Source organism: Lepus europaeus, chromosome 13 (genome assembly GCF_033115175.1).
Source record: "Lepus europaeus isolate LE1 chromosome 13, mLepTim1.pri, whole genome shotgun sequence".
NCBI lineage: Eukaryota > Metazoa > Chordata > Mammalia > Lagomorpha > Leporidae > Lepus > Lepus europaeus.
In genome coordinates this window covers 35,218,843-35,232,636 of record NC_084839.1, presented here as the reverse complement: position 1 = coordinate 35,232,636, position 13,794 = coordinate 35,218,843, and the positions used below count along the sequence as shown (strand labels likewise).

Genomic DNA, 13,794 nt, shown 5'->3' with positions numbered 1-13,794 from the left:
CAATCTGAGATATAGAAACAAAAATCATATGGGGATGGCACTGTGATGCAGCAGGTTAAGCCATGGCCTGCAGTGCTAGCATCCCATTTGAACACCAGTCTGAGTCCCAATTGCTCCATTTCCAATCCAGCTCCCTGCTAATGTACCTGAGAAATCAGCAAAAGATGGTCCAAGTCTCTGGGTCCCTGCACCCACGTAGGAGACATGGAAGAAGCTCCTGGCTCCTGACTTTGGCCTGGCATAGCCCCAGCCATTGTGGCCATTTGGGAAGTGAACCAGCAGATGGAAGATTTCTGTTTCTCCTTCTCTGGCTCTGTTACTCTTTCAAATAAGTAATCTTTTTTAAAAGACTTATTTATTTTAAAGGCAGAGTCACAGAGAGGCAGCAGCAGCAGCAGAGACAGAGAGAGAGAGAGATAGAGAAAGTCTTCCAACCGCTGGCTCACTCCCCAATTGGCCGCAACGGCCAGAGCTGCACCAATCCGAAGCTAGAAGCCAAGAGCTTCTTCTGGGTCTCCCACGCATGTGCAGGGGCCCAAGGACTTGGCCCATCTTCTACTGCTTTCCTAGGCCACAGCAGAGAGCTAGATCAGAAGTGGAACAACAGGGACTTAAACTGGCGCCCATATGGAATGCTGGCACTGCAGGTGGCGGCTTTACCTGCTACGCCACCACACCCGGCACCAATAAATAAATCTTTAAAAAGATCTTTAGGGCCGGCGCCGCGGCTACTTGGCTAATCCTCCACCTGTGGTGCCAGCACCCTGGGTTTTAGTCCCAGGTTATTATCAAAGAAGATAAGTGTTGGTAAGGATGTGGAGAAACTGCATCCCTTCCACACTGTTGGTGGGAATGTAAAATGATGTAATCACTATGGAAAGCAATATGGAGGTTCTACAAAAGAACCTATTTTTAAATAGAGCTACTATATGGTCCAGCAATCCTATTTCTGTATATTTATCCTAAAGAATGAAATCAGTATCTTGAAGAGATATTAGCATTCATTTGTTCATGGCAGCGCTATTCAGAATAGCAAGATGTGGGCCGGTGCTGCAGCTCACTAGGCTAATCCTCCGCCTTGCGGTGCCGGCACACTGGGTTCTAGTCCCGGTCAGGGCGCCGGATTCTGTCCCAGTTGCCCCTCTTCCAGGCCAGCTCTCTGCTGTGGCCCAGGAAGGCAGTGGAGGATGGCCCAAGTACTTGGGCCCTGCACCCCATGGGAGACCAGGATAAGCAACTGGCTCCTGCCATCGGATCAGCGCGGTGCGCTGGCCGCAGCGCGCCGGCTGCGGCGGCCATTGGAGGGTGAACCAACAGCAAAGGAAGACCTTTCTCTCTGTCTCTCTCTCTCACTGTCCACTCTGCCTGTCAAAAAAAAAAAAAAAAAAAAAAAAAAAAAAAGAATAGCAAGATGTGGAAACAACCTAAATGTCCAATAATCAATAACGAAAGAAAATGTGGCATATACAATGGAATAGTATTCAGCTTTAAAAAAGAAGATTCTTCAATATAGGACAACATGAATGAGGACATTATGCTACATGAAATAAACTGATCACGGAAGTAGAAATGTTGCATGATTCCACTTATATGCAATACATAAAATAGTCAAATTCATAGAATCCAAGAGTGGAATGATGGTTACCAACCGCTAGAGTGAGGGAAGAAGTGAGGAGTTACTAATCAAAGGCATAAAGTTCCAGTTAAGAGGTGAGTATTTAGCCTACCAGTTAAAATGACCATGTCCTATATCAGAGTACCTGGGTTTGATGTCCAACCCGTTTCCGTCTTCAGCTTCCTGCAGACCATGGAAAGCAGAGGTGATAGCTGAAGTGGCTGGTTCCTGTCACCTACATGAGAGAACTGGATTGAGATCTTGGCTCTCAGCTACAGTCTCAGCGCAGCTCCAGCCATTTGTATGCATTTGGAGAGCAAAAAAGCACATAGGAGCTTTCTCTGTCTCTGTTTCTCTGCTACTCAAATAAATAAATTAAAAAAGAAAAGTTTAGTCAAGAAAGTCAAATAAACTAGAGATTTGCTGTACAACATCATGCCTATAGTCATCAATAAGTTACACTTATGGCACCGGCATTGTGATTTAGTGGGTAAAGCTGCCGCCTGCCGTGCTGGAATCCCACATGTATGCCAGTTCAAGTCCTGGCTGCTCCACTTCCAATCCAGCTCCTTACTAATGTGACTGGGAAAGCTGCACAAGACTGCCCAAGTACTTGGGCCCTTGCACCCATGTGGGAGACCCAGATAAAGCTCCTGGATCCTAGCTTCACCTTGGCTCAACCCTGACCATAGAAGTCATTTGGGGGGTGAGCCAGTAGACAGATCTCTCTCTGTCTCTCCCTCTCTCTCTGTAACTCTACCTCTCAAATAAATAAATAAATCTTTTAAAAATGTATACTTACATTTTGTTAAGTGAGCAGATCTTAGGTTAAATCTTAGATTAACAACAAAAGTGCAGCAGGGAAAAATATATGCATACTTACAAACAGCAAATCAGAGAAAATTTTTTTCTTCCCAAATAAACATGCCAGCACACCCGAGGAAAAAAATGATAAAACTCAGGCACGGGATTGGAAATTAACTTTGACAAGATGTGGGCAGTTCTGTATTTATTCAAGTGAGCAAACTTGGAATTGAATCGTATGGTTTATTTTAAACTATAAGATAATGAAAACAAGTTCAGAAAGAGATGAATTAGTGATGGTTTTATTGGCAAACTCATAGAGATGGTGTATGAAGTGATTATATATCACAGATTTAATTCCTTTCCTTATGACTACAAGTTGCAATTATCACACTTAAACTATTTTATGCAGAATATCTACAGGTGGAGTTTCAGCCTCAGGCCTGGAGCGGCTGTGAAGTGAAAGTTACCGCTCCATTCCAGTCCTTGGGTATCCGTATATTCCCCTTCACCTTCCACCCTGAGACAGGAAAAAAATAAGTCTGCTTACTAACCAAGACAAAGAATGTGCAGTCCAGATATAAGATTGTCTAGCAAATTATATACCATGTGCCAAGCATTCTACTTTTTCACTTTTCAAGTTTTGACTTAATAACAATTAGTATCTTTTTCATATCCTTCAAAAATCATACTATTCCAAATATTGTCATTATACAAGTCTTGGTGTCTTAAAACTTATGATCACATAGGCTAAGTTTACATAAAACCAAAACAGTCAGCTAAAAAATGAAAGTTTATGTTGGTTATCTAGCTTAATTAGTGCATTCATTTATTCAACAAATATTTTTTTGGCTATTAATTATCTTTTAGGTGCTGTACTCTGTGCTGGTGTTTTGTTGGACTCTTCAAAGTAGTAAGACAAGCATTTCATACAAACATACAGAACTTCATCCTATAAGTTAGATCTTTCTCTCCCTTTATTAACATCAGTGGGAAAAGCTTATGTGACATTGTCAGCAACTTGGATTCAAAATAGGTGAACATTATCTGCCCTCTTCAATATGTACTCACATCAGACCATTTAACAACAATGGTGAATCTGAAAAACTTATAGAAAGAAGGAAGGGGTATTTATAAATGCATGTGAACCTCTAGATGCATGGCATGATATTCAGTGTGAAGACTCAGCTTGTAAAGCTGTGCTCATATATCACTTCACTTTCATTTTTTCCTACAAGTCTATGCTCAGAAAGAACAACAGTGGATACATTTCTGTAAGTTAAAAATTAACTAATTTCGCTTGTATTTTAAGAATTAGCCTACTAGGGGTTGGCTCTGTGGCACTGCAGGTAAAGCCATCAACTGCAGTATCCACATCCCATATGGGTGCTGGTTTGAGTCCCAGCTGCTCTACTTCCAATCTAGCTCCCAGATAATGTGCCTGGGAAAGTAGCAGAAGATGGCCGAAGTCCTTGGACCCCTGCATCCATGTGGGAGACCCGCATGAAGCTTCTGCTCCTGGCTTCAGCCTGGCCCAGTCCTGGCTGTGGCAGCCATTTAGGGTAGTGAACCAGGGGATGGAAGATGTCTGTCTGTCTGTCTGTTTCTCTTTCTCTCTCTCTAGCTTTGCCTCTCCTTCTCTGTAACTCTTTCAAATAAATAAATAAATCTTTTTTAAAAATTAACCTAGTAAAAAATGTACACACACATCAGGCCAAAATGAAATAAAAAACCCTACGGCTGTTTTTCAGAAAGTATATTGTAGGGGCCAGCATTGTGGCCCAGCAGGTTAAGCCACCATCAGCAATGCCAGCATCCCATGAGAGTGCTAGTTTCAAGTCCCAGTTGCTCCACTTCCAATCCAGCACCCCACTAATGTATCTGGGAAAGTAGTGGAAGAAAGTCCAAATGCTTGGGCCCCTGCCACTCATGTGGGAGACCTGAATGAAGCTCCTGGCTCCTGGCTGTCAGCCTGGCCCAGCTCCTGCCTTTGTGGCCATTTCAGGAGTGAACCAGTAAATGGAAGACATCTTTGTCTGTCTGTCTCTCTCTCTCCCTCAGATTAAATAAATAAATAAATAATTCTTTTTAAAAAGTATATTATGATAATTAGTTTTAGATGTTGACTTGCTTAAAGACTATCTAGAAACCTGCAAAAGTATTATTTTGGGTGTGTCCCTGAGGGTATTTCTAAAAGTGATTAGCATGTGAATCTGGGTGGACTGAGTGAGAAAGAGGGACCCTCATTGTGGGTGGGTACCATCAATTGGCTGAGGGTATGGAAAGAATAAATACAGAAATTGAACTAGTTTCTCTCTTTCGCAGAGCTGGGACACACTTGCACCTTGCCTTGGACATTGTGTTGCTGGCAGTCAGGCCTTGGGCCTCCAACTGAGACTTATACCACTGGCTTTCGGGTTCTGAGGACCACAGCTTCAGGCTGAGCCACACTATTGGCATCTCGGGGTCACCAGCCCACGGATGACCTAGAGTAGGACTTCTCAGCTGCCATACTTGTGTGAGCCAATTGCTTTAATCAATCTTCCTGGGTTGGCATCATGACGTAGCGGGTAAAGCTACTGCCTGAGCTTTGGTCATCCCATATGGGTGCTAGTTCATGTCCCAGCTGCTCCTCTTCAGATCCAACTCACTGCTAGTAGCCTGGGAAAGCAGCAGAGGATGGTCCAATGTCTGGGCCCCTTCCACCCATGTGGGAGACCTGGATGGAGATCCTGGCTCCTGGCTTCAGCTCTGGCTGTTATGGCTGAAAGATCTCTCTCTGTGTAACTCTGACTTTCAAAATAGATAAACAAATCTTTAAAAATAAATAAATAAATCTTCCTTCATTTAGCTCTGTATGTATCTCCTACTGATTCTGCTTTACTTTAGAATGATAAAAGGTATAGTAAGCCTTCAAATGAAAGTAATTTGGGGTCAATATTTTCTGAATAACTGCAACGTTTTCCACTTCCAAGCTATGAAAAGTTTGACAGGAACAGGAAGGTAAGCAGGATAAATGAAAAGTCTGATGATTATCATTAAGAACGATACTCTCTTTCAGAGGCTTATGGTAGTCTATAACACTTTCTTTCCCCCACTCCCACCCCAGGTCCAACAATTCTTAGAAACTAAATAGATTACAAAAGAATATTTAGTATTAACCAAATGCAATAAGAAAACATAACGGTTTAGAATCTTTTAGAATTACAGTGACTTCAAAATATACTTAAGCTTACCTATTTTCATTGAAATTTCCAGTGTACTTTGCCCCAGTTGGGAATATGTAAGTTCCCAGTCCATGAAACATATTGTCCTTAAATTGTCCTTCATATACTGCTCCTGAAAAATGCTCAAGTTTCCCAAAACCATTCATCTGTAACAAAGAAAATGATCTCAGAAACTAATCTCCACACTTTTTCCAGAAACTTTCAAAAACATACACGTTATTACCTGATAAACTTTGAATCACCCTTAATATCCATAAAACCTAAGGTGACATTTTTATCACTGTCCTTCAACTGTATCTATCTGTGAGGCCTACTAAATCGAATGTCTCTGATTCAGGCATTGGACATCTGGGGATCCTTGATGCTAACAGGGTACCTCAAGACACTTTGTATCAGAAATCTTGAAAAGCAACCAGTTTAATTAGCTCAGAAAGCAGTAAAAGATATGATTCCAGAAGATGCATTCTTGGTGTGTTTTTTTTTTTTTTTTTTTAATTTTTATTTTTGACAGGCAGAGTGGACAGTAGAGGGAGACAGAGAGAAAGGTCTTCCTTTTTGCCGTTGGTTTACCCTCCAATGGCCGTCACGGTAGGCGCGCTGCGGCTGGCGCACTGCGCTGTTCCGATGGCAGGAGCCAGGTGCTTCTCCTGGTCTCCCATGGGGTGCAGGGCCCAAGAACTTGGGCCATCCTCCACTGCACTTCCTGGCCACAGCAGAGAGCTGGCCTGGAAGAGGGGCAACTGGGACAGAATCCGGTGCCCCGACCGGGACTAGAACCAGAGGATTAGCCTACTGAGCCACGGCGCCGGCGCATTCTTGTTTTGTTACCTACTAGCTGGCAGAGAAACCTGAGCCCAATTTCCCTCAACTGTGAAATAGGAGTATTAAATGGCACCTACCTCATGAGGCTGGCAGAAGGATTAAAGGAGAAAATTATGTAATAGATTTAGCTTTCCTCAGTGAATATGAGATGAGAAAGATGATGATGATTGGCTCTCCGCATGAGTTTAATATCACTCACATATTAACATACGTTCAATGTAATCATGTTATTTTTACTGTATATTCATTCTATTGTTTTTGATTAATGGTGAATGATTGTGATTATTTAACCCATGGGGTATATGTTCACTATCAACATTAAAATAACAATAATACCTTGTCATCTTTCCAGCTCCCTGTGTAGATAATCCCATTAGGAGTGGTATGAATCCCTATTCCATTTCTCTCATAGACCCCAGAAGATGTTCTTGTACACTCACCATCTAAACAAGGGAAAAATAAAGATTGTAAATGAATACTGTGCTTGTCTACTATTTATGTCTGGGACTAATCACAACTGTACCTCTATTAGTCCTGTGGCTCCCCAGCACTAAAACCAGCGAAACCAGAGATGAGATCATGGATCTAGAAAATCTTGCACCACTGAGACCCATGGGCCACAAGGATTGACAGATCCCACAGGTTTCCTAAGCATATTGTCTAGACACAACACTGAAGTTCTTATTTAAAATCTTTTCTTTTATTGGGATTTCTATGTTACTTTATTTATTTAATGGAGTTAGTATTCCAATAGTAGTTATATAAAATGTGACAATCTCCTTTTCTTTATTCTTAAACTATTTAATTTTCTATATAGATTAAATAATTGAAATCCATGCTTACCATACTTGTCTCCATTTGGAAATATAAAGCTTATCTTATAAACTTCTGAAGCTGTTTTGAAAGATTTAAGGAAAGTCATATAAGTTTAGATTTTTTTTACGTCACAAGATCTACAATAAAATGTGCTTTAAGAGCTATACAAACAGACTCACTTCACATGATCATAAGCCTATCATGATTACTAGGCATTTCCATTGTTTAGTGTAGGATCCTGGAAAATAAATAATTTTGCCCAGATGATCTAGTTTTATTTATGTGTTTGTTAAAACTTTAACAACATGCAATTCATATACCACAGACTACCCTTTAAAAGAACACAATTCAATGTTTTGTAAGTACATCCAGAGTTGTACAACCATCAAATAATCTCATGCAGGAATTCAATCACATAAAAAAGAAACCCTTTACCATTCCCCTCACAGCCCTCACCTCCTCTTGCTCCTGGGAATCACTAATCTACTTCCTGTCTCAATGGATTTGCTTATTCTGGACATTTCTTATAAAAGGAACCACACAATATGTGGTCCTTTGGACTGATTTCTTTTAGTCAATATGTTTTCCTTTTGTTTTATTCTTAATTTATTTATTTGAAAGTCAAAGTTGCTGGGCTGGTGCCGCGGCTCACTTGGCTAATCCTCCACCTGCAGCGCTGGCACCCCAGGGTTCTAGTCCCGGTCGGGGTGCCGGATTCTGTCCCAGTTGCTCCTCTTCCAGTCCAGCTCTCTGCTGTGGCCCGGGAAGGCAGTGGAGGATGGTCCAGGTCCTTGGGCCCTGCACCTGGCTCCTGGCTTCGGATCGGCGCAGTGCGCTGGCTGCAGGGCACCAACTGTGGCAGCCATTTGGGGGGTGAACCAACGGAAAAGGAAGACCTTTCTCTCTGTCTCTCTCTCTCACTGTCTAACTCTGCCTGTCAAAAAAAAAAAAAAGTCAAAGTTGCAGAGAGATTGTCCATCTGCTGGTTCACTCCTCAAATGTCTAAAATGGGCAAAGTTAGGCCAGGTCAAAACCAGGAGCCTGGAGTTTCTTCCAGGTCGCCCACATGAGTGCAGGGCCCCAAGGACTTGGGTCATCTTCTGCTGCTTCCCCAGGTACATTAGCAGGAAGTTGGATTGGAAGTGGAGCAGCCAGGACTGAAACTGGTGCCCATGTGCGATGTCAGCGCCCCAGTGGGGAGCTTTACTCATTAAGCCACAGTGCCAGTCCCAATAAGTTTTCAAGATTTATCCATGTATCAGTACTTCATTCTTTTTTATTGTCAAATATATCACACAGCCGGCGCCGCGGCTCACTAGGCTAATCCTCCGCCTTGCGGCGCCGGCACACCGGGTTCTAGTCCCGGTCGGGGCACCAATCCTGTCCCGGTTGCCCCTCTTCCAGGCCAGCTCTCTGCTGTGGCCAGGGAGTGCAGTGGAGGATGGCCCAAGTCCTTGGGTCCTGCACCCCATGGGAGACCAGGAGAAGCACCTGGCTCCTGCCATCGGAACAGCGCAGTGCGCCAGCCGCAGCGCGCTACCGCGGCGGCCATTGGAGGGTGAACCAACGGCAAAAGGAAGACCTTTCTCTCTGTCTCTCTCTCTCTCACTGTCCACTCTGCCTGTCAAAAAAAAAAAAATATATATATATATCACACAAAAATAGCTCTGTTGTTTATCCACTCATCAGCTGATGGACAGTTGTTTCCACTTTTGGGCCATTATGAATAATTCTTCTATGAATATTGATATACAAGTTTTTGTGTGATAAGTTTTTATTTTTCTGGGTAGCCCATGTGATCTGCTGATTGTTCCACTGAGGTAAAGTGGTATGAGAAACCTCTGATTTGGCAGTAGGAATAAAAATAAATTAAGGAAGGAAGGAACGAGCGAGCGCAGGAAGAAAGGAAGAAAATAAGTGGGGGAGGGCAGGGAGGCCCAAGCCATATGAGATTGGAATAGAAACCAATGAAGAAAGAGGCACAGTGCTGTGTGCCTGTGCCATCAGCATCCCAAATGGGAGCCGGTTTGACTCCCTGTTGCTACACTTCTGATCCAGCTCCCTGCTAATGCACCTGGGAAAGTGGCAGAAAATGGCCCAAGTGCTTGGGCCCCTGCACCCACGTGGGGGACCCAGAGAAGCAAGCTCCTGGCTCCTGGCTTTGGATCAGTCCACCTCCAGCCACTGCAGCTATTTGGGAAGTGAACCAGCAGATGGAAGATTTCTCTTTCTCTTTCTGTCTGTCTCTCGCTCTAGCTCTGCCTTTCAAATAAATAAATAAATCCTTGAAAACAAGTGAAGACAGAAGTTCACAAGACTAGGAGGAACCTATCTTAGAATCCTATGATATTTAATGGACCAAAACATTAGAAATTAATTTTTCTCAACATTGAAGAAAACGTATGTATATAGGACTAATAATTCAATCTCCAGCCAAACCATCAATCTGAATTGATGGAAACTAAAAAATTTTCAAACATGGCAGAATTCAGAGTTCAGTACTTACATTTTATCTATGAAATACATGTAAGAAAATATATCAGAGAGAAAAACAAATTAGGGGAAAATAGGAAGACAAAACAAAATGAGAAACAAAGCAACTAGTAAAAACATTTTAATTTATTATTGAGAAAATATTTAATAACTATTATTTTTACATTATTGTTATTAAGAATAATATTTAAAATAAAAGCTGTAACTAAAATTCACATAATATCAATATTGAAGTGGTAGTAAATTAAGCCTATGCCTGTGGCACTGACAGTGGAAGATGGCTTAAGTGCTTGGGCCCCTACACCCACATGAGAGACCTGGAAGAAGCTCCTGGGCCCTGGCTTCAGATGGGTCCAGCTCAATCTGTTGCAGCCATTTGGGGAGAGAACCAGCAGATGCAAGACCTCTCTCTGTTTTTCCTTCTCTCTGCCTGTAACTCTGCCTCTCAAATAAATAAATAAATCTTAAAAAAAAGATGTTGCTTGGGACGGGACACCTGCATCCCACATGGAGTGCCTGGGTTCAATTCCAGCTCCACTCACGATTCCAGCTTCCTACTAATGGGTTCTCTGGGATGCAGCAGATGATTGTTCAAGTCATTGGGTCTGCCACTCACATGGGAGACCTGGATTGAGTTCCAGCTCCAGGCTTTAGCTTGGCCCGGCCTCAGCTATCACAGGGTAGTGGAATAAACTTTAAAATATACATATAGAGAGAGACCTCAATTATATTAAGTCTTAGAAAAATGTAAATTTAGGTACATTTGTTCATTCCTTTTTCTTATAATCACTATGATGTGGTTGTAGATAAGGGATGGAGCATGGAGGTACACAGAGATTGTCATGAGTGCTTGTAAACTATTTACACGTCTGTAAATCTGAAGTTCCCAGAGCACAGAGGCACAGAACTGCCTTCTAAGTGGTCAATAATACTAACCAGATTACCAACTCTGCTGTAGTGCCCCACAGGAACCACACCACACACCCCCCTCCTCTCTGAACACCATGTCTTCTCTGCCTGGTTAACTACCATTCTTCCCTAGGGTTTGGAAACGACAGTGCAATAGTTAGGGGCTCATGCTCTGGCATCAGGCTACCTGGTTATGAATCAGGACTCCACTATTTTCTTTGGCCTTGTGCAAATTACTTAATTATCTATGCTTCTGGTTCCTCATCCTTAGATGGACAAATGAAGTTAAGTGCACTAAAACACGTAAAGCACTTAGGTTAGCTGGCGCCATGGCTCACTAGGCTAATCCTCCAGCTGTGGCACCGGCACACCGGGTTCTAGTCCCGGTTGGGGCACCAGATTCTGTCCTGGTTGTTCCTCTTCCAGTTCAGCTCTCTGCTGTGGCCCAGGAAGGCAGTGGAGGATGGCCCAAGTCCTTGGGCCCTGCACCTGCATGGGAGACCAGGAGGAAGCATCTGGCTCCAGGCTTCAGATTGGCACGGCGCGCCGGCCGTAGAGGCCATTTTGGGGGTGAACCAATGAAGGAAGACTTTTCTCTCTGTCTCTCTGTCTCTAACTCTGCCTGTCAAAAAAAAGGCCCTTAGGTTAGTGTCTTACTCTGTAAATATTTAGCTACAGACTCTGACACCAAGTCTTTCTCAATTCTCATCCCTTGGTCTTCTAGGAGCCTGGAGAGTACTCTGGGCCTGTCCCCCACTGAGGAACTCCAGGTTCTAGTAAAACAGTGCTTTCGTGTTGGGCTCCCCTATCAATCCCGTCTCCTTCAGCCAGGGGCAGATGAGTCAAATCTCTTTTCTCACTCTACTGGTCAACTCAGTATTTAGCACTACCAGGAGAATGTCTAGTGAATGAACAACACGTGGGAACCAAGTTAAACGTCCATTAAGTACAGCACTAAATGTAATCCTACGAGAAAGATGGTTCCCTATTCTTTTCTCTTTCTAAGGCTTATTTATTTGAAAGTCAGAGTTACAGCGAGAGAGCGAGAGGGAGAGGTCCTCCATCCACTGGTTCACTCCCCAAATGGCTATAATCACCAGAGCTGAGCCAGACCAAAGCCAGGAGCGAGGAGATTCATCTGGGTCTCTCATGTGGGTGCAGGGGCCCAAATCCTTGGGCCATTTTCTGCTGCTTTCCCAGGTACGTTAGCAGGGAGCTGCATCGCAAGTTGAGCAGCCAGGATTCCAACTGGTGCCCATGTGGGATGCAGGCACTGCTGACAGCGGCTTAACCCGCTTTGCACAGCGGCGGTCCCCATGAACGTCGGAGTGTTAGGACTAGAGGGGACCTTAGAGACGAGACCACCTGGCACCAGAACGTACACTGAAGTCTACAGAGGCTGGCACCCGCCTAGAGTGTCCCAACAACGAATTCACAGGAACCAAAGCTAGATTCCAAGTCTCCTGATTCGCAGACCAGGGGCTCTCCGCGTCCCTACCCCACCCCCTAGTGTAGACGCTCGGGGAATAAGTCACACCGTGTAGGAGTCACCTGGCGTCCCGCTCAGGAGCAACGCGAATTAAAGGCGCCTTTCCCCGCCAGTGCGTCGGGAAAAGGGACACTCACTTGACGGAGAGGGACTTGAGAGATTTTCCTGACTCTGCGATTCCCCCTGGGCCGCCAGCTCTCCAGCCTGAAGGGAACTTGGGCGCTACTAGCGCGCTGAGCGCGACTCCGTTGCTAGGCGACCAGGCAACCTCTCCTCCGGAAGCGAATGCCTGAGGGGGCCGAGGCTTAGCCAATCAAAAGGCGCCGGCGCTGTGTAGTTGCAGCTGGGCGGCAGCTGAGCCGCGGCTAGTAAGATCCGGGAGGGTGGCGGGGCCCAGCCGGGGCTCCTGACCCCTGGGTGCCTCCTCCCGACTGCCGCCAGAGGAAGCAACGCTACAAGCCAGGAACAGCCTCCTCTTCTGAGGACAGGTGTGTGTCCGTGTGCGTGGTCTGCGCGTCGTCCTGGTTGTCAGCGTGCAACCGGACTGGCGCCTGCCTGCTCCGAGAGCGGTGGGGATCTGAGGAGCATCCCAGCACGTCCGCGGGGGTCCGTGAGTCTAGCCCAGCAGGATCCCAAGCTCTGGGACTGCGCCGGGTGAAGGTTTGCACTTGAGATTGTCCACTCTGAGGCGGGAGGCCAGGAAGCAGAATGCGGGCTTGGAACGCGCTTGTGTCGGAGGGGCTCAGGCTCCATTTCCTGTCTCCGTCTCTCCATCTCGAACTGATTGACTACCTGGGGAGAGGGTTGAGGACGACGTGTGTTTTTAGGAAACTACGAGGTCTAGGTATCTGTATGGGGCTGCATATGTTGCGGTCCATCAGATATTTGCCTGGAAGGGGAGTGGTATGTAACCAGATCTGTGACACTGTTTTTGGGAGACAAACTTGGGTGAGAAACAAAGGATTCTCTTAGAGGCTGATTTGGATCCCCGTGTCCAGGTTGAAGGAGAGTTGGAATCTTCCCAGGCTAGTTGGAATAAATACTGAGATCTAACCTCGTGGATTGTACAACTTAATTCCTCATTCTTTGGAGAACGTCTAGAGAGAGATATTGGATACCACCATGGCCAGCAAGTCATCGTTAAAATTTTTGAAATCGGATCTCAGAACAAGTTGTAAAAGTAACATTTTCTGGGTTGGAGAGATTTTTTTTTTCTTCTTCTGCTTATGGGTATCTAGCTTCCCCAGCTCCCTTTTTTGAAAAGATTATTTTCCAGGACATGCTCTTAGCACCTTCGTTAAAGATCAGTTGACTGTAGATGCATGTAGACAATTTGACTTTCTCCTTCCCAAGTCAGATGTCTTTTATTTCTTTCTCTTGCCTTAATGTTGCTGATTGGGAGTTCACATACTGTGTTGAATACAAGTAGTGAAAGTGGTCATTCTTGTCTTGTGCCAGATCTTAGAATAAACTTGGCCTTTCCCTCATTCGGTAGGATGTTAACTGTTGCCTTGTTATATGTGGCCTTTATTATATTGAAATACATCCTTCTATATTAGTACGTTCAGAGTGTTTTTTGTTTTTGTTTTTGTTTTTTTTTTTTGGAGAAGGGATGTTGG

General features: G+C 44.4%; 2 protein-coding genes across 2 annotated transcripts in view; one reads left to right on the top strand and one right to left on the bottom strand.

Moving 5' to 3' along the window:
* Nucleotides 1-2,719: 2,719 nt before the first annotated feature.
* Nucleotides 2,720-12,949, bottom strand: MORN2 (MORN repeat containing 2). The gene is made up of 6 exons (XM_062208830.1): nucleotides 12,716-12,949; nucleotides 12,313-12,397; nucleotides 7,312-7,362; nucleotides 6,805-6,911; nucleotides 5,656-5,792; nucleotides 2,720-2,939 (listed from the first exon to the last, which is right to left on the bottom strand). Exons 1-6 carry the CDS (start codon nucleotides 12,947-12,949, stop codon nucleotides 2,837-2,839), a joined length of 717 nt encoding a protein of 238 aa, XP_062064814.1. The 3' UTR covers nucleotides 2,720-2,836.
* Nucleotides 12,514-13,794, top strand: part of DHX57 (DExH-box helicase 57) — a 72,320-nt gene continuing 71,039 nt past the window's right edge. Inside the window, exon 1 of the mRNA XM_062209305.1 lies at nucleotides 12,514-12,663. The gene's annotated coding sequence lies outside the window, so the exon portion shown is untranslated. The remainder of the gene's footprint in view (nucleotides 12,664-13,794) is intronic.